Source organism: Orbicella faveolata, unplaced genomic scaffold (genome assembly GCF_042242905.1).
Source record: "Orbicella faveolata isolate gen_17 unplaced genomic scaffold, um_ofav_v1 contig_27, whole genome shotgun sequence".
NCBI lineage: Eukaryota > Metazoa > Cnidaria > Anthozoa > Scleractinia > Merulinidae > Orbicella > Orbicella faveolata.
In genome coordinates, this window is record NW_028301555.1 from 6,489,688 (window position 1) to 6,507,612 (window position 17,925).

General features: G+C 38.7%; 2 protein-coding genes and 2 pseudogenes across 2 annotated transcripts; 1 reads left to right on the forward strand and 3 right to left on the reverse strand.

Moving 5' to 3' along the window:
• Positions 1-2,484: 2,484 nt before the first annotated feature.
• LOC149107362 (histamine H2 receptor-like) lies at positions 2,485-5,334 on the reverse strand. Its single transcript, XM_089297052.1, has one exon. It carries the CDS (start codon positions 5,175-5,177, stop codon positions 4,215-4,217), a length of 963 nt encoding a protein of 320 aa, XP_089153178.1. The 5' UTR covers positions 5,178-5,334; the 3' UTR covers positions 2,485-4,214.
• Positions 5,335-6,228: 894 nt separating this feature from the next.
• LOC149107363 (QRFP-like peptide receptor) lies at positions 6,229-7,865 on the forward strand (annotated as a pseudogene).
• A 5,341-nt stretch (positions 7,866-13,206) lies between these two features.
• On the reverse strand, positions 13,207-14,333 carry LOC149107364 (high-affinity lysophosphatidic acid receptor-like). Its single transcript, XM_089297133.1, has one exon. The coding sequence runs from the start codon at positions 14,164-14,166 to the stop codon at positions 13,207-13,209; it is 960 nt and encodes a 319-aa protein (XP_089153259.1). The 5' UTR covers positions 14,167-14,333.
• Positions 14,334-15,275: 942 nt separating this feature from the next.
• Positions 15,276-17,722, reverse strand: LOC149107365 (melanocortin receptor 4-like; annotated as a pseudogene).
• Positions 17,723-17,925: the final 203 nt, after the last annotated feature.

Here is a 17,925-nt window from a genome sequence, read left to right on the forward strand (position 1 = left end):
TGTGATTTCATCGCCCTAGAAATCATGGAATCCGTGCTAACTTTTCTCGACGACAACCTCTGTAAATTCCCTGTGCTGTACGCATGCACAGGTGGCGCATGCGCTTTAGAGACCAGACGGCGATTTGCGACTGAACGTGGAAAAAAAAAAAAAAAAACGGAGCCGAAATTTAAACCCAGGCCTCACTGCCTGGGTAAATAGCAATCTAAACGTTGACATGAAAAACTCACTCCTAGCTACTCCTTTTCAAGCTTTTTGAAACAAAAAAAAAATTTTATAAGATTAAATTTGGAAATACAGTTAACAATAAAGATTAGCGAAAAAACTGAGCAACGACGTTTCGGTGTCATCCTGGCACCATTTTCAAGTTAAAAAAATATTTGTGCGAAAAGTAAACTAATTTATACCAATGGTAGAGGTGCGAAATTGAATAAATTAAGATTAAGATAGCTGTTCAATGTTCATGTTCATTCCAATGAGGTGTCAAACACTGGTAATGAGTTCAGTGTCTGTTCAAAGCCTAAACAAATACTTTTGCGCGAATGGAGTCTGACTGTGTGTTAAGGCTCGGTTTCTTCTTGTGAATCCACAACATTTCGTGGATCAAGCAATCGAACTTTCCCTGACATTTCTTTAGGATCTTAAAGTTGTTAGTCAGGTCACCAACTGTATCAACTCGGTGTTCATTTTGAAGGTGTTTTCCGATGGCGGTAAATCGGTGTTCCTCAATGCGCTTGTAAAGATGACGGCTAGTGTAACCGACGTATTCTGCATCACACAGATCACATATATAGTTATAAACAACGCACTGTTGATTGATCAAAGGTGGTTTTGGCTCTTGTACTTTGAGATCATCGCCAATTTTACGGCTTCTGAACACCGGCTGTAGTTTGTGATCAAGTTTATTACTCAAGTCCGAGAGATGTTTCTTTACTATGTCCGCTGATTTCTGTTCTTTAAAAGGCAAAAAAAAATTTGCAAGTATAATTGCTATCAGAACAGTTCCTTACAAGTCTTGGAGAAATTATTGATGGCAATTTGTGGAATATGTAGCCAGACTGATTGTGCTTCCTAATTTGGTTGAAATATAAACTAGTAGAAATATAAACCAAATCTTCATTAAATAAACCTTCAAAGTAATACGATGACAAAATGACAATCTAAAGTTTGTCATTCAAAACTCAGTCCTTTTCAAGCTTTGTAGAAATTTTAAATATAATTTTTCTCAAAACACCCTGCCGTTCCTTTCAAGTCTTGGAAAAATTATTGTTTTCGATTTGTGGAACAGGGGCCAAAATTAAGCTTTTTAAGGACGTTCGCGCCCAATATGTTTCTACGTACAGATAAAAAAGAATTGGAGATCACCGTGCTCGTTTTCGGAATATAAGGGACATTGAAGACCGTGCGTTTTGCAGTTAGATATTGATGGATAATTAAAACCGCTCTTTATCACTTGATGTTACAATCATGGTGTCAAAACAATACCCAGTCATTGGCGAACACGTTGTTATCATTTTCGTGGGACAATGGGTTACCATAGCAAAAGTATGACCTGCTAAAAACACCCTTAATTACAGCTTTAAAGGCCTATAATTCCAAAACGACGCGGTGAACTTTTATATATATATATTATCAAATTTTAATAAGCATGATAAGACGCAACTTTTGGCCAGGTTTTATAAAAATCTGTACCTAGGGTTCAGAGCCACCTTAAATTTTTGAAAATTTAAGGTGGCTCTGAACCCTATGTACATAATTTTTTTAAACTGTGCAAAAAGTTGCGTCTTATCATGCTTATTAAAATTTGATAATATAACAAAATTTCACCTGCCATTTTTGAATTATAACCCCCAAGCCCTATGCTTGCTTTTATTTCTTCCCCTGTGCGCGCTTGACGTATAACGTTGCGTGTCGCTGCGCTGTGAATTACGTGCGCAGTAAGGGTGCGCAGTAACAATGGGCACAATATAAACTTGTTGAAATATAAACAAAATCTAGATTAAATAAAATACTATACTACAGAACATACAAAACTCGTTCCTTTTTAAACTCTTTGCTTTTATATTCAATTTCTTTGAAACAAAAAAATGTCAAATTCATTTCAGAACACGTACCATTGTCTGTTTTATTAAATAAACCTTTAAAGCAATACAATGACAGAATAACAATCTATAGGTTGATATTCAAAACTTGTTCCTTTTAAAGTTCTTTTTTTTTTCAAGTTCTTTGGAAGAACAAAAAAATTGCAAATTTCTCTCGGAACATCGTACTAAGGAGAATTATTTATTAATATTAACTTGTAGAACAGGAAGACTAAATTGATCTTCTTAAACTGATTTTAGAGCATCTTACTTAAATTCGAGAGGTGCACATAAATACTTGCCTATAGTCAAACGCATTATTTTAATGGAATACTTCTTTTTACGATACGTCTTATGCACGATTACATCACACGTGTAAAACAATAAAAATGCAAGCAAGATATAAATTCCCAACCATATTTATTCGTTGTAATAATGGGTAAAAAGGTTAATGGTAATGTTTTAAGAAATAGGTGTTGGGTCATTCGAAATATAATATTGGAATATTTTAGGTCTTTAAAAAATGTTGCCTTTCTTATCGTTGTTGATGTGTACGCAGGTACTGCGTTTCCTAGGAACTAGTTCTTCAGTGAAATATGTGTAAATTACTTGACTGTTGTTACACCGGAAATAGTGCCATGTAATCTAACTATTTTGAATGTAGTATCTATTTAAATAATTTGTTAGCCGATTCTTGGTAGGATGCCTTGGTACATTCATGTTCTGCGAGCACCGTTGCTGCACTACATGTTTTCGGTTCAGCTGCGTTGTCCAGCAACTCGTTTGTTTACTCACGGGTGTCGATCGAGAAAATGAAGTAAAAATTGAAATCTAGATTTTGGAAGCGCTCTTTTTGGAATTAGTCGCGTTAGACTCCTTAACTTATTGTCAGTCTCCTGTCCAATTTTTCAGTCAAACCTTGCCCTTTTTACTGACCTTTTCAAGGAGTTTGATAGGGATGTTTAATTAATTTATTCCTAGTTCGCACTTCGACCCAAATAAAGAAAAGATTCCATACAATAGCAGCGGCACCTCGTTAGGGGATGTTTGTATCAAGAGCACGTCCAGTTAATAAGATGCATAGTTTTAACTGGAAATCCCGCCCACGAAGCTGGGAGTTTGCAAACCTATTTCTTGTAACACTTATGTTGTATGAAATATTTAACAACAACTTTTATCTTTTAACTTAGTGTTATCCTAAACTTTTAATCGGTAATAACGAAGATTGTAACTTTTATATTGCTCACGTTACCTTATTTAGGTCAACCACTTAAGAATAGTCGGTTAAAATAAAGGTAGAAAATGTTTTAGTCAACCTCGATAACCTCGAAGGAAAATATGCTAAGTAGCTTGGTGCGCAGTCGCAATAGAACCTTATTGGAACTGCGCGTGACATTACGTTGGCGTAATTGACAGATTGAAATTGATTTGATGGATGACGTGGTTGTCCCTTTTTAAAGGAACATGACGAGTTAGCTCCTTGTAGTTGTAGTAATTGCTGTAACCAGACAAGAGTAGCAGTAAGAGAACGTTGTGAGTATTTTACCGAAGTCATCAATAGTGGAAATAAAAAGAGAAGCAACCAAACAAAGAGTGTTGAAGCTAATTTCCCCGAAAATCGCTTTAACACACGCTCAAAATTCACCACCAAGCCGCGATTGTGAGACAGTTTCTCAAACCTTCGTTGCCTTGGTGGTTTTTTTTTCACGTGGGTATTCTTTTCATCTTTGCTTCTTTGGTAATTTGTTCATGATAAAATTTGCAATTTGCCTTCTAAAACCGAGGCTTGGTCGTCCTTGGCGTTTGAGAACGTAGACCACGTCGACGGTTTGAGAAAATCATGACGGCAAAGTCAACAGGAACGTCACTAAACATAAGATTTAATGAGAGATTCGCAAGTAAAGTTTAAATTTACTTTAAGTCCCTACTGTCTTTCATTTGGCGTGCTGGACGAGGTCCGAGTTATGTACAATGTAATTTATTCTCGCAGACCCTCTCCACAGCCTGCGATGAACTGGGTAGCATCACTATCCATTTTGAAGAAGAAATACTCCTACACGCTCTACAAAACCCGGAGTAATCTCCGGTACCTATGAGACACTCGCTCAATACACTCTTCCATTGACAGTTTCATTAACCACCCCTGCAAAATATGTTTTTCGCTCCATTGTAAATATCCTTCATTCTCCAGAGGTAAAGCGCAGGGTTGAGTGAAGAAGAGAAAAATGTAAGCGCTATAGACGCTTTTAAGGCGGCGTACACTTCTAACCTATCCTGCATGCTTAGATACACCCCACTAAATATGATATAAGGCAAGAAACACACAGTAAATAGTAAGAAAATATACACCATCGAGGCCACAGATTTCTTGTATTTCGCCAAGTCTATTGCCTGTCGACCAATGTTGTGAGAAGTTGCTTGGACTCGCTGTTGGTGACAACGAATGATTCGGTAAACTTTAAAATAGGCAAATGAGGTGGTAAGATAGCAAGTGAACGAGGGTGCAATAATTGCAAATCTCCTGTAATTTTTGTATTTCCGACTCTCATTTTCCAAAACACGAAAAACAATTGTGGAGACGGGAATTAGTAACAGTACGATCATAACGGAACATCCCCGACACGATGTGAAGAAGGATCGTCTAGTCGACATGTGAAGCCATCGTTCAACGGACATCAGTGTTATAAGAAGAACCGTGAGGGCAAGAAAGAAGATGGAGCCACACTCGCCGGTTGTTTTTAAGATGGTGATAAGTTTCGCCTTGTCGCCAGGAACTCTGGGGTTAGCCAAGCACATGAAGGAGGCCGCAGCATAGCAAGGCTGGGAGAGTAGTCCTGTGCAAAAATCCGTGAGCGCTAATCCACTGAGAAGAATATGGAATGGTGTTCTCGCAAAGTTCTTCTTCCAAATTACCGCCAGGATCAAAGCATTCCCCGCCACTGCCACCGGTGATAAAACAGTGATAATAACAGGTATTGAGAAAAGAACATTGTAAAGATAAGATTCGTTCTCGATTGCGCGAATCTTACGATCGTTCCAGTTACAAACATGGGCGAAAGAACTTTGTCTAAAATAGAAAGATGTGTTGTTGAACATGGTCCAACTAGGTTTGCTTGCACAGGTGTGACGCTTTGACTAAAATTTGTACTTTAAACTGAATATTGGGGATTTCGCGTGTCGACAGTTTTTAACATACAACTATCATTTTGATTGTTTTATTCGGCGCAAACTAATGATAAATTTGCCTTGAGCAATTTGCGGTAAGTTGTTTACTTTCGTCCAAAAAAGATCATTTCTGGACTGACGTAAAAAGGAACTAGAGCAAACAATTAAAACATAGTTAATAGAGGGGACTGGTTATGAAGCCAAACAAACATCAAAGGAGCAAACAAAGATGCCAAGATTTATGTTGGAAGGTCCACAACCATGGACAATCTTTTGTTTCGCGTTCATACACTATGCATGAATTACGTAACCAACACGTTTCTATTGGTTAGTTCCTCAGCACGGAGTAAACAACGATAAAGTTTTGTGCACGGTCAAGGCCACAAAAGCGAACAAAAACATACAACGAAGAGCATTGTCGGTTTTCATAACGACTCCCCTATATTAACTATGACTAAAACAAAAACAACAGAAAGCAGGTGAAGCAATCTGCATTTGATAGCAGTTAAAATTAAAAAATCCATCGCTCTCATATTCACTAGGCAGTTCAGCTTCATATGGATGCTTCACGCTAATTTAAAACGAAAAAATTTGGGTTTCATGCTATAGCGTTGATGAGCATTTAATATGCGCGTTTCCCATAACAAGAGCGTTCTACCATCCCTGGATTTTATCAGTTATTTCTTTATACATGAAAGAAAATTAGTTACCAGCAAAAATAAAATCAATTTTTCAGCTCGGCTATTTCTTTGAAAAGCAGTCAGTTTTAATTCCAAGGTTTTGTGCGCTTTTTCAGGACTCGGTATTATCGGAGGCTACACTATTTGGGGCTTATGCATGGATCCTACTATACCAGACAACATTGAGTTAGCTTGATGATAGAAGAGGATAGAAATTTGTTGTGACACAAAAACTGTTATAAAAAGCAAACACGTCAAAAACACTGAAATGACAGCAGTGGTGCTGAATAGAAATAGTCAGCAGGTGAAATGATCTACATTTAAATTACTTTCTAAAAGTCGATATTAAAAACTTCCTCGCTTTTACCGACCTGCACAATTAACTTAAGCTGATCTTTTAATTATCGCTGAGCTATGTCCCATAACGCAACTCCTTGTCCTACAATTATTCCCGAAAGGGCGTTGAATTTTTCAGTTGCGACTTCCACAATCATCGCAGTTTTGTCACCGGTGGCAGTGGCGGGAAATGCATTGATTTTGGCGACAATTTGGAAGAAGACGTTTGTGAGAACACCGTTCCATATATTTCTGAGCGGGTTAGCGTTCACTGATCTATGCACAGGACTCATCGCCCAGCCTTTCTATGTCTCACCGACGCTGATGTACTGCATGGGTAAACCCTGGAGTAGTTACCAAAACGCCGCTACTTATCACCATATCGGCAATCGGGAAAAGCAGTGCGGTCTACTTTATTTCCGTCACGACCCTTCTGATAGCACTGATGTCCGTTGAACGTTGGCTGCACATGTCTCGGCGATCCTTGGTTACAACAAGTCGTGGATGTTTCACTGTCGCGATTCTGTTGTTCATTCCAATTCCCATTGTTGCTCATTGCGTTTTATGGACTGTGCATGAAAGATATAGAACTGCGACTGAGATCATGATTATCACCGTGTTGCTGTCTTGTTGTCTCACCACGTCATTTGCCTATTTCAAAGTCTACCGAATTATTCGTCATCGCCAACAACAAGTGCAAGCAAACGAAACCTCTCGGAATTTTGGTAGACAAGTAATAGACCTGGTGAAATACAAGAAATTTGTTGCTTCGATGTTGTACATTGTAGCCTTACTTACTTTCTGTTTTATTCCTTATGTTCTCATTACTGCCGTCAACTTTAGTCTAGGAGGCAGTTTAGGAATGGCGTTGGCCCAAACTTTTTCCGCAGTCCTTGTATTTTTGTCTTCGTCCCTCAACCCAGGTCTTTACCTTTGGAGAATGAAAGATATCCGCAATGGAGTGAAACAGTTATCTTGCTGATACGGATAAACAAATGGACAGAATGAAATTCCATGTCGAACTGAGAACTTCGAATGCCTTGACAACTGTAGGAAACATTTTTGGCCTATTTTTTATAACGTTTCGAATTGGGTTAATTATTTTTTCTTAACAAATGCCATCATCTGATTATCGATCTGGGCGTTAATATGTCTGTCGTAGCTTCGATAGTGTTCTTCTAGGCCACATATCCAAATTTATCGCCTGCAGATGCCATTCTACTGAAGGACCACCAGGTTCTTCTAGGAGGAGGATCTGTGAGCAACCTGCTTCTGTCGTCCCTTGGCTGCATTTAAATGGTATCGACAGGTTCTGCTGTACACGTTCCTACAAAATGATCTCTAGTCTCGTTTTACTACATAACAGTGTAGCCTAGGTTATTGCTGTTCGGTAGTTGGAACTGATGTTACTGATAACTTTGGGGGTGGGCCCCATACCAACACCAACGAAATACTCAGGTCAGGAGCCCTTCAACTAAATTCTATATCTTGTTAGCTTAACCAGAACCAGAATTAGAATCAGATGATCGATACTTTAAATAAATCATACATGTGAGTTGTAGATGAAAATCTTAATGAAAAATAAATCTTACCACTTTACCACTAGATATATACTGACTCTAGATAAACTAAAAATAGATGTTGAATTAGGATGAGTTCCATTTTAAGGAACTATTGCAAGTTTATATATTGCAGGTGAAGGGTTCTCCTAAAACGCAATCTCATAAGTAAGATAATGTTTGCTGCAAGACCAGGAAATAGATGTAAAAAGAGCATTTGTTTCAGTTACTTGCAGTTTTATCGGATCACAAGTGATGTTCAGTAAACGAAACCGTGAAGAAAAGAATTTTCTAGGGAAAATTGATTAAGTTTACATTGGAGTTCAGATGCCGAGGTGTAAACCAAGGTTAAACCGATAAGAAGATCTCTAATACAACATCTCACCATGCACAGTTTTATTAATTACATGTATTACAGCTCACTGTGTAAGTTGTGACAATAGAACTTAGCTAAGCCACTGTCATGGGTAGATCGGGTCCTCGTGTGAGTCCACCGGTTCAATGGGAAATCTAGTGTAAGATAATAATTGATTCATCGAGTTCATCTTCGCTATGTTACGGTGGCATGATGGTTAGCGCGCTAGACTTCGGATCAGGTGGTACGGGTTCAAACCCTGGCCTGGCCAGGGTCATTGCGTTGCGTCCTTGGACAAAACACTGCTCTCACAGTATCCCTTCTTGCAGGTTTATAAATGGGTATTGACGAATTACATGCTCACAGGGGAACCCTCCATGCAGGAGGGAATAAAGATACTTCTTCGTGAGGCCTTGGAAATTCTCTGCCAGTCCCTGACGCTCACTTTGAGCTTCCAGTCCTATACGGGGTTGTTTTGGCACGTAACTTGGTTCACCCAAGCTCACGTGACAGATAGATTCCCACCACATTTACTTGGGAAGGACGCCGTGACAGCGTCAAAAGCTTGTGATCGCTAAAACATTGACTCGGCTTCGGTATCTAGCTTACCATTACAGATACTCCCATTCGCTTAATGTCATGGAAAGCCTGGACCACTTGACCTTACACTGACTTTACTTTTACCTCATACCGACGAAGACACACAGATCAAGGGCTACGTACACCTTGAAAAAAGTATGTATCTGGTAGATTAGATTTATTTCAGATTACGATTTCAGTATCAGTAAAACAGTCAAGCCAGAAAAGTAATTCTCTCTGCCAGCATGACCAAAGGTGAGCGAACAACATGAACAGATGCAACTCTAAGATAGGAAGCTGCAAAGTTGTAGTTTACATAGATTCTACATTTTCATTAACATTACGCGAAAGTGGCGTGCTACAGCCGTTTCCAAACTTACAAACTCTTTAAAAGAATAACCGCGCTGAGATGAAAGTGGTAACTGCAATGCATAAAGGTAGTAAACTACAATGCACCATCATATAATTAGTGTACACGCAAAAGTGACTCTTGTGACTCGCTGTCTACCATAAATTAATTTGAAAGTTTTCCCTTCCTCAATATAAGCATTGGCTCCTCCTTGGCTATCCCGGGGTTGGCTGAGAACACCAGGGTTTTTGAAGCAACAAAAGGCTGAGCGATGAGTCCTGTACACAAATCATTGAAGGCTAAACCGCTCAGTAGGATATGAAATGGCGTTCTCGCAAAAGTTCTCGTCCATATTGCCGCCAGGATAAGTGCGTTTCCCACAACTGCCACAGGTGATAAAACAGCAATGATGATTGAAGTCCAGAAAGTAAAGACACATAGAAATGAATTGCATAGTCGCCCTGTGTCATCTACACTACAAGCGGTGTACGATTCAAGCAGTGGAGGACATCCAGTGAGATTTGTCATGGACCCAACTGGCTTTGCTCACAAGCTTTCGACGGAAATTCAATTTCAATGAAAATAAACCTTAAACGAACTGCCCTGGAGATGTAATTACCTTTTACATAATTAATAATATCGCATTATTCAAACCGAACTCAGCTTATTTCATAACAGTGCGTGTTCTCAGCTGGTAGAACGTTCGTTGCATCACATACGTGCATCCCATGTGTGTATCAGTTTCTTTCAAATTTACCAAAGATATGCGTTATTTGTGCAAACAGGGTGCAAAACGTGTTGTTTTCCTTGATTAAGGTTACTTCCCACCTTCGCGGGTGCCCTTCAGGAAAAAATTCGTACGTGCGCCAGTTTCAATAAAACCTAAAGAAACTATATATCAGTAGAAAGCTTAATAAATGTAGTTTTTGAGAAAAATATAATTTAAGTGACTTTTTCTTTTGGGAAGTGTCAGCAGCCGGTAAACTGTGAAACGACCGAGAGTTGTTCCCGTGAATTAATCGGGTATCGAATGCCGCGGCACGAGCAAAATGGCTGCACAGTCTAATTCAACAGGCATCAATCAAGAAAACGGTGTCAGGCTTTTTCGATATTCTGATTGGTTGCCAAGATATCCTAGTCCAAAGTTGAAGAAGCTAAAAATATACGAGACGCGTTGCGTAAATGGTCACCACGGGAAAAATATTTCAAATATGATAACTTCCTGACACCGTTTTGTTTGTTATTATCCGTGGAATGCTTTGGCCAAATTTTACGAAAATCCGTGAAATCTACATACCCTATTAATTGGCTCAAAGTCGACACATTCTATGAGAAATCAAACGCGAGATTTTCGCTCAAAAAGGTTTGGAAACAACTCGCGCCGCCCCACGAGATTAAGTCGCCTCTTGAAACCGCAAGCCAATGGCGTAACAGGACCTCCTGGCGTCAACTACAATGGGTTAGAATTTCCCGGGAAAAGTGTTGCATTACAGTCACGTTTTCGATCTTTTGACCGGCAAGACGAAAGAAAAGCAATCCTGGCAATGGGTAAAGTTGCCAAAGGCAAGGGAAATCCCGCGTCAAGAAACGAAACGCGTCAACCGAAGGAGAATCAATCGAATCGAGCGAGAACATTCGGGCTGCTCTCATATCCGAAATGAGGTCTTTGGGGTAGGTTGTGTTTTGTTGATTTACAAATTATTTTAAGTCAAAGGAAAGCACATTTCCAAATCTATGTCTGACAAATCTATGTCTTGCTCCAACGGAAGAACCAAGTGAACCAGCTGAATTAGACCGCTCGTGTTCATCGGTCGATGTCGACAAAGGCGCTTGGCCGAACCAAGAGCCTTTGTCGCTTTCAGCGAGGCTTTTTTTCCTTTCTTCCCCAAAACCTTTCCTTTTTCTCTTCTTTGGCCCTGGTTTTTTCGTTGATTTTACCCAAGGACTTCTTTTTGTTTTAGATTTCTCCATGAAACTCGAACGCGCAATGCACAAAGAAAATGTGCAAATCACATGAAATAAGAACCGGCTTCCCGCGAAATTTCCTCCGAGACGTCACCTACTTATGAGATTATGACACCTTCATTATTTATTAACTTTTATTGGAAAACAAATTTTGTTAAATAACGTCGGCGATTTTTGGGACTTTTAAGTTTTTTTTCTGTAAATGTTAGATAAAATGATAAACTTCAATTTGGGCAAATAAAAGAAAAAATGATTTTTTTTTTCACTTTTGAAGGTGGGAAGTAACCTTAAAATGATTTCTTTTATTTAAATATTTTTTGAATAGTGAATGGTGAAGACGTAGTTTAATTAATGGTGACAGTTTATAAACATATAATTTTCTTTATTTTACTTTCAAATTATTGAAAAATGTCATGTAAAGTCAAATTCTTAAGAAAAGTCCTCTGCCTTAGCAAATATGGTTGAATTTAATTTAGAATGTTGCAGGTTTTGAAATTTACTTTCGAAAGATCCTTTCAGCAAACCGTCGTGGCGCCATTAAATATATATATATTCAATTTACAGTGCTGATCAGCTGTAGTTACAAATGCAGATAGCTAATAATAGAGTTATTGCACTTAGCAAAGGGTTAGAAGACGGTTCTCAACGCTGTAAAATATCTGATGATGCGGTCAATGATAACGGTCTAATCATCCAGAGATGGGTATTTTGGTAACCGTTAATGGAACACAATGTACTTATTACATTGAATGTTTTCTTCGCCTGTGGCAGTTACGTCCTCTGTAAATCATTGGGTAGGGGTCTGCCGCTGAGACACTGAAACCCTTACTCTAATCTAGACCATGATCAACTTGATTTTGCAACCCTATTCTAGACTAGCCACAGAAAAACCCCTACCCAATCCCACACTAGCTATTTTCCATGCAGAAACGTTGTCATTATCGTAGTCCAACATAAGCTAACTAAACCAATATCTTACAAAGTCACTTTCGAGTTTTAGTTTCTACAACAGAACCCCGGGTAAAGAACCCTGTTCTAGACTAAGTAATTGATACACCGGCCACTTTTCCGGTAATTATATAAATTATACCCTATTATAGACTATCTGATTTCTATAACCTATCCCAGACTTAACTGCCTGAAAACCATACCCTTTACAGCGGCACATACCCATATACCTTATATATGGAAGTACCCCCGGGCGATTATGGGAAACCTTACGCGTACGCCTTCTTACATTCTGGTTGATGGACTACATGATTGCACAGTATAGTTACATCATAAAGTTATAAATAGCAAACTACATGGCGCCCCTTTTTAGTTAAAACTAAAACTAAATAGCACCAAATTAGCATGAGGCCGGTATTGCAGGGGAAAATCATTTGTCGATTCATGTTTTCCAAGTTTATGATGAATTGCAGGTGAGAGGATTTCAAAAAAGTAATCACAAAGTTCATCTTTGTAGTAAGAGGAGACTAATGAAAAGGGTTTTATTTTTCATTTGTATTACATTGATTTCCATGAAATGCTACTGTACATTTTGCGGCGATATTCCAAAACCAAAAAACGTTATTTCGGAAAATACGTTACCACCTGAAGATGATGATTCCCAATTTGATTTTGCTCTTTATTCACGACATATAAGGGCTTTACAAAGATTGAGAATTATTATCAGGAGAAATTATTTGTTTATTCGTTTGGAAACTGAAATACGAAAAAAGGAACGCAAAAACTAAATTATGCGATTAACAAAGAACGTTTCATATTTACCCTGACATTACGTGAAACCGAAGTGCTATCTACATATTTACAAATGCTGTACGTGCTGAGATGAAACTGCTAACTAGACGGTACCATCATATAAGGGGTTACAATAAGCGCACATCGCTAAAACACTTCTCTCTCACTGACCACTAGAAATTGAGTTGAAAGTTACTAGTAGGCAACGGCTTAAGTATTTTTGTTCAACAAACATATCGAATACATCATAGGAGAGGTCAGTAAATTTAGAAATTGAAGTTTGTTGTCAATTATTTTACAGTATGAACCGACCAAAAAAATAACAAGCTATTTTAATCGATTCAGAGGCATACATGTTCAGTACACCAACAGATCTAAGAAATCTTTTAGATATTCTTTATCTGTGGCTACAGAGTACTTTTTGGACTCCATATCGAATATCCTTCATTCTCCAGAGGTAAAGGCCAGGGTTGAGTGAAGATGACAAAAACAAAAGCGACAACGAAACGTTGCTGACCGCATATACTGCTGAACTGGGGCCTATCGAAATGTACACTCCAGCAGAGACAACAAAAGGTAAGAAACACAGAGAAAATAACGAAAGAATATATAAAATGGTGGCCACAGATCTCTTGTATTTTGCCAAGTCGATTCCAGGTCGACCAATATTCTGGGCTGGTTTGCTTACTCTGACGTTATGTTGGTGACGACGAATAACTTGGTAGACTTTGAAATAGGCGAATGCTGTAGTAAGGTAGCACAAGAGCATCATTGTCACAATCGTAGTAATCAACTCCCGTCCATCATTTTCATTTACAATGTCCAAATATTGTAAGACAACAAGTGGAACTGGAATGAGTAACAGTGCAGTGACGGTGAAATAACCGCGACGAGATGTAACCAAGGATCGGCGAGACATATGCAGCCATCTTTCAACGGACATCGGTGTTATAAGAAATACTGTGATGGCAATAGAATAGGTAGCACTGACCTCGCCAATGGCTTCTATTGTCAGTACGAGCATTGGCTTCTCCTTGGCTATCCCGGGGTTGGCTGAGAACACCAGGGTTTTTGAAGCAACGAAAGGGATGGCGATGAGTCCTGTACACAAATCAGTGAAGGCTAACCCGCTCAGTAGGATATGGAATGGCATTCTCGGAAAAGTCTTCTTCCAAATGGCCGCCAGGATAAGTGCATTTCCCGCAACTGCCACCGGCGATAAAACAGCAACGATGATTGAACTCCAGAAAGTAAAGGCGCATACAAACGGATCACATAGCCGTCCTGTGTCATCTACGCTGCAAGCAATGTAAGTTTTGAGCGGTGGCCATGGGAAGCATGCTGTGAAATTTGCCATGGACTTTGCTGGCTTTCCGCACAAACTTTTGACAGGAATTCAATTTTCGTGAGAAAAACCCTAAAAGAACAGCCCTAGGGATGTAATCAACTTAGACCTCCTTTACATGCCACGTCTTTCACTCTAATCAGACCAAAGGGGGAAAGAGTGGAAAGTGTTCGGGCTGATTTTAACTGTCTACACCTTTTGCAATATCATACAGAAAGCTGCTGAACTCTACTATTTTATATTAATCTCAACTTTATTTGGGAGCAATTTAATAATACATGTCATCGTACTCGGACTTCAATGTTTCCAATGCATATTTTAAATTTTGAATTTTCTTTCTATTAACAAAATTTGACTTTAATAATGTAATTTTTACATTTGTACATCTTTTAGCATTATTTTTATGATTTTGATTCATTACTTTTGAGTGATGTTTGGTGCTTTGCTGATAATTCTGAAATCAAGAAATACATTACCATGACGGCTGTCATTTTAAATCCTATAACCATAATATTGGCAGCGACAAGTTTTAGTCACCGGAATTTAAAATAAAAAAGCGGCTGTCTCTAACTTTATTTCTCACAACTTCCAGTAATTTTTCAGATGTTTTCTATTTCCATACGGAAGTCGAAAGAATAGCTGTAGCACTGATCAAGCTGTAACAAAAAGGAAACGCTTGCTGCTGAGTGGAAGCGTGACTAAACATGTCCTGTCTTTGGTCACAAACATCGATAATCAGTTGTGATGGGTAAACCTCGGTTTAAATGAACAAATTTTTCCGTCGTTATGGCGACGAATACAAATGTTTGAGGCAAGCAAGTTAATGGACTGCAAACAAAGACCTCTTAAGATTTCCGCCTGATAAAACAAACAGCGGCCTAATCTAAGTTCAATTGGTCGAGAGCGTCCTCTCCATTTTGACTTTAAAGGCCTGAGTTTCCATTAATGAACTACGTGAAAGTATAGAATGGCATCAAAATTGGAGCAAACGTTCAGCAAAGGCAACTGGTATTAGTTTTCTTTCCGTGATAGCGAGAGTACTAATTTCGCAAAGGAAATGAGTTGTACTCGCTTAATACAACAGGAAAAATGATTACAAAGGCGCTTTCTCTGCACGATGATTAATTATTCCTTTCTGTCTCTTAGGGTAAATATGAACTGATGAAAATGGCTTTTAATAGGAAAACAAATCATTTCAACACAACATTAGTAAAGTCATATCTCTTTATCACATTTTAAGTCTAAGTTAGGAAACATGTGGTGAAGAAACAACTGTTCTTTATGGGAAATATAAAATGTTATGTTTAAGTCAATTCCAAGAAAAATGTTTTCTTTGCGGTGACACGAGGAACATTTCTTTCTTTTATTAACGTTTCTACGGTTTCTGATAGGTCACGCTCAAACTGGGCGCGCCGCTGCAGTGCCGGTTTATAAAATACATTAATCATGCTGGCGCCATGATGTCGAAAAGGAAAACAAACATACAATGAAGACAGGTGAAGACAGGTGAAGAAACAACTGTGAAGACAGGTGAAAGTCGATGAAGTTGGCACTCCACAATTTAATCTGACAACCAAGCGTAATATTATAACTGCAACTGATAAAAATTGGTATTTGTATGTCTTTGGTGAGGAACATCCTTGTTCTGGAATATCGATAACGTGTTTGCATGCATGCTTGAGAGTGAAATCATGGCCACAAAATTCTAAATAGATTCTTACAATAACTGCTGCACTGACGATGACGGATGTCTGTCGAACTTCATTTAAATTATCTAGAGAGGTCGATAATACTATGGGGTAATTCAATCTCCTAGCAGAAAATAAGTTCAAGCGAGCTTCGTTGTTATGTCAGGTCACTTCTTACGTGAGCATTATGTGGCTGTTGAACAAGGTAATTTCTAAATAAAACCTTGATGCAACATCAGAAATGTGGCGCCTTTTTTTGCTAAAAATTCATTTTGTTAATGTCAAAGCCTATTTTGGACGATGAGTAACACGTATGCATATGCGCATATTTTGGGAAAAATCCCATATTGGAAGAAATAGTTATTTCAGTCTAGATTTCTAGATTTCCATAGATTATACAGTCAACACACCATTTCGTAAACTTTAACAAACTGTTTATCGCGTCCCCTCTCGTTTGGTGACTTACTATGTAGAAGTACCATCTTTTTAGAAGGATGTCCACTACATGAGCCCGTATGCTTGTGAATTAATTAAGGACCTGTTCATCAATCAGTCCGGTTAAAATCTCCTTAAACTCTAATAAGAAAGCCTAATCCATGGTCAGTGCGTTTCCAGATATACCACATTCAAGAATACATACAATCCATGTCATCGCGATGAAAGATTTCGATTGGACGTTTTCTCTAGGTGCCCCTACACAATAATTGCTTCACTCCATTGCGAATATCATCCATTCTCCACAGGTAGTGCGTTTCCAGATGAACCAAATTCAAGAATACATACAATTCATACCATCGAGATGAAATATTTCTAGGACGTTTTCTCTAGGTGCCCCTACACAATAATTGCTTCACTCCATTGCGAATATCATCCATTCTCCACAGGTAGAGGCCAGGGTTGAGTGCGGACGACAAAAATATAAGGAGCACGGATATACTATCAGCGACATATGTTTCTATTCTCGGCTGGTCTAGACTTACTATAATTCCACTAGAAACGAAAAAAGGAATGAAACAAAAAGAAAGTGACGCTATATAAATAGCATCGTGGTGACAGATCTCTTGTATTTTGCAAGGTTTATTGCTTGCTGACCATAATTATGCCATGCTTCGTTTGCTTGCACTTGCTGTTGGTGATGACGAATGATTCGGTAAACTTTAAAATAAGCAAAAGACGTGGTAAGATAGCAACTGAGCATGGTTGCAATAATTGCGACTCTCATGCTATTACTATAGCTGTGTTTATCATTAGCTAAAACACGAAAAACAACTGAGGGGATCGGGATGACCAATATTATGATAACAGTGAGACAACCGCGACACGGCGTAACCAAGGATCGTCGAGACATGTACAGCCATCGTTCAATGGATATTAGTGTTATGAGGAGAATTGTTGTGGCAATAAAGTAGATGGCAATACTGACACCAGCTGTGTCTATGGCCTTGATAATTGAATCGTAATCTTTCCTGACAATGTACATTAAGGCTACCGCGGCATACAGTGGCTGAGCAATGAGTCCTGTACACAAGTCAGTGAACGCTAATCCACTAAGCAGAATGTGGAATGGCTTTTTTCACGAACGTCTTCTTCCAAATTGTTGCCAAAGCCACCAAATTGCCAGTCACTGCAACCGGCGATGAAATATCAATAATGGTGGCACACGAGAGAATACGTTTGTAGCAGAGAGGTCCGTTGCCATCGCCATTTTCATCTGGCGAGTCACAAGGAGTGAAAGAACTTTGTCTGGGATATAAAGTCGTGCTATTGAGCATGGTCTGTTTTGTTAATGTATGTCGATTAAGCTGGAGCTAGAAGAACGGGTTTTCAGCAGTTCATTGAAATCTTTTTTCCTGATGGTTTTCCTGACGGTCGAGATAATGTGAATTCATTGGTAACAAGAATTGCTTGCCCCCGCAATTAGTTCCGGAACTAATCGAGGCAAGGGAAGAGTTGACATTCAAAACTCACTTGTTTCCAAGTTCTTTGAATTTCAGAACACCGTTCTTTGCAGGTCAAGGAGGAACTAATTATAATACTGATTATATTATTAATGTATTAATACTGATTTCATTTGAGGCCAAGG

Coding starts and splice junctions, on each gene's coding strand:
- LOC149107362 (XM_089297052.1), bottom strand. CDS start 5,177: ATGTTCAACAACACATCTTTCTATTTTAGACAAAGTTCTTTCGCCCAT.
- LOC149107364 (XM_089297133.1), bottom strand. CDS start 14,166: ATGGCAAATTTCACAGCATGCTTCCCATGGCCACCGCTCAAAACTTAC.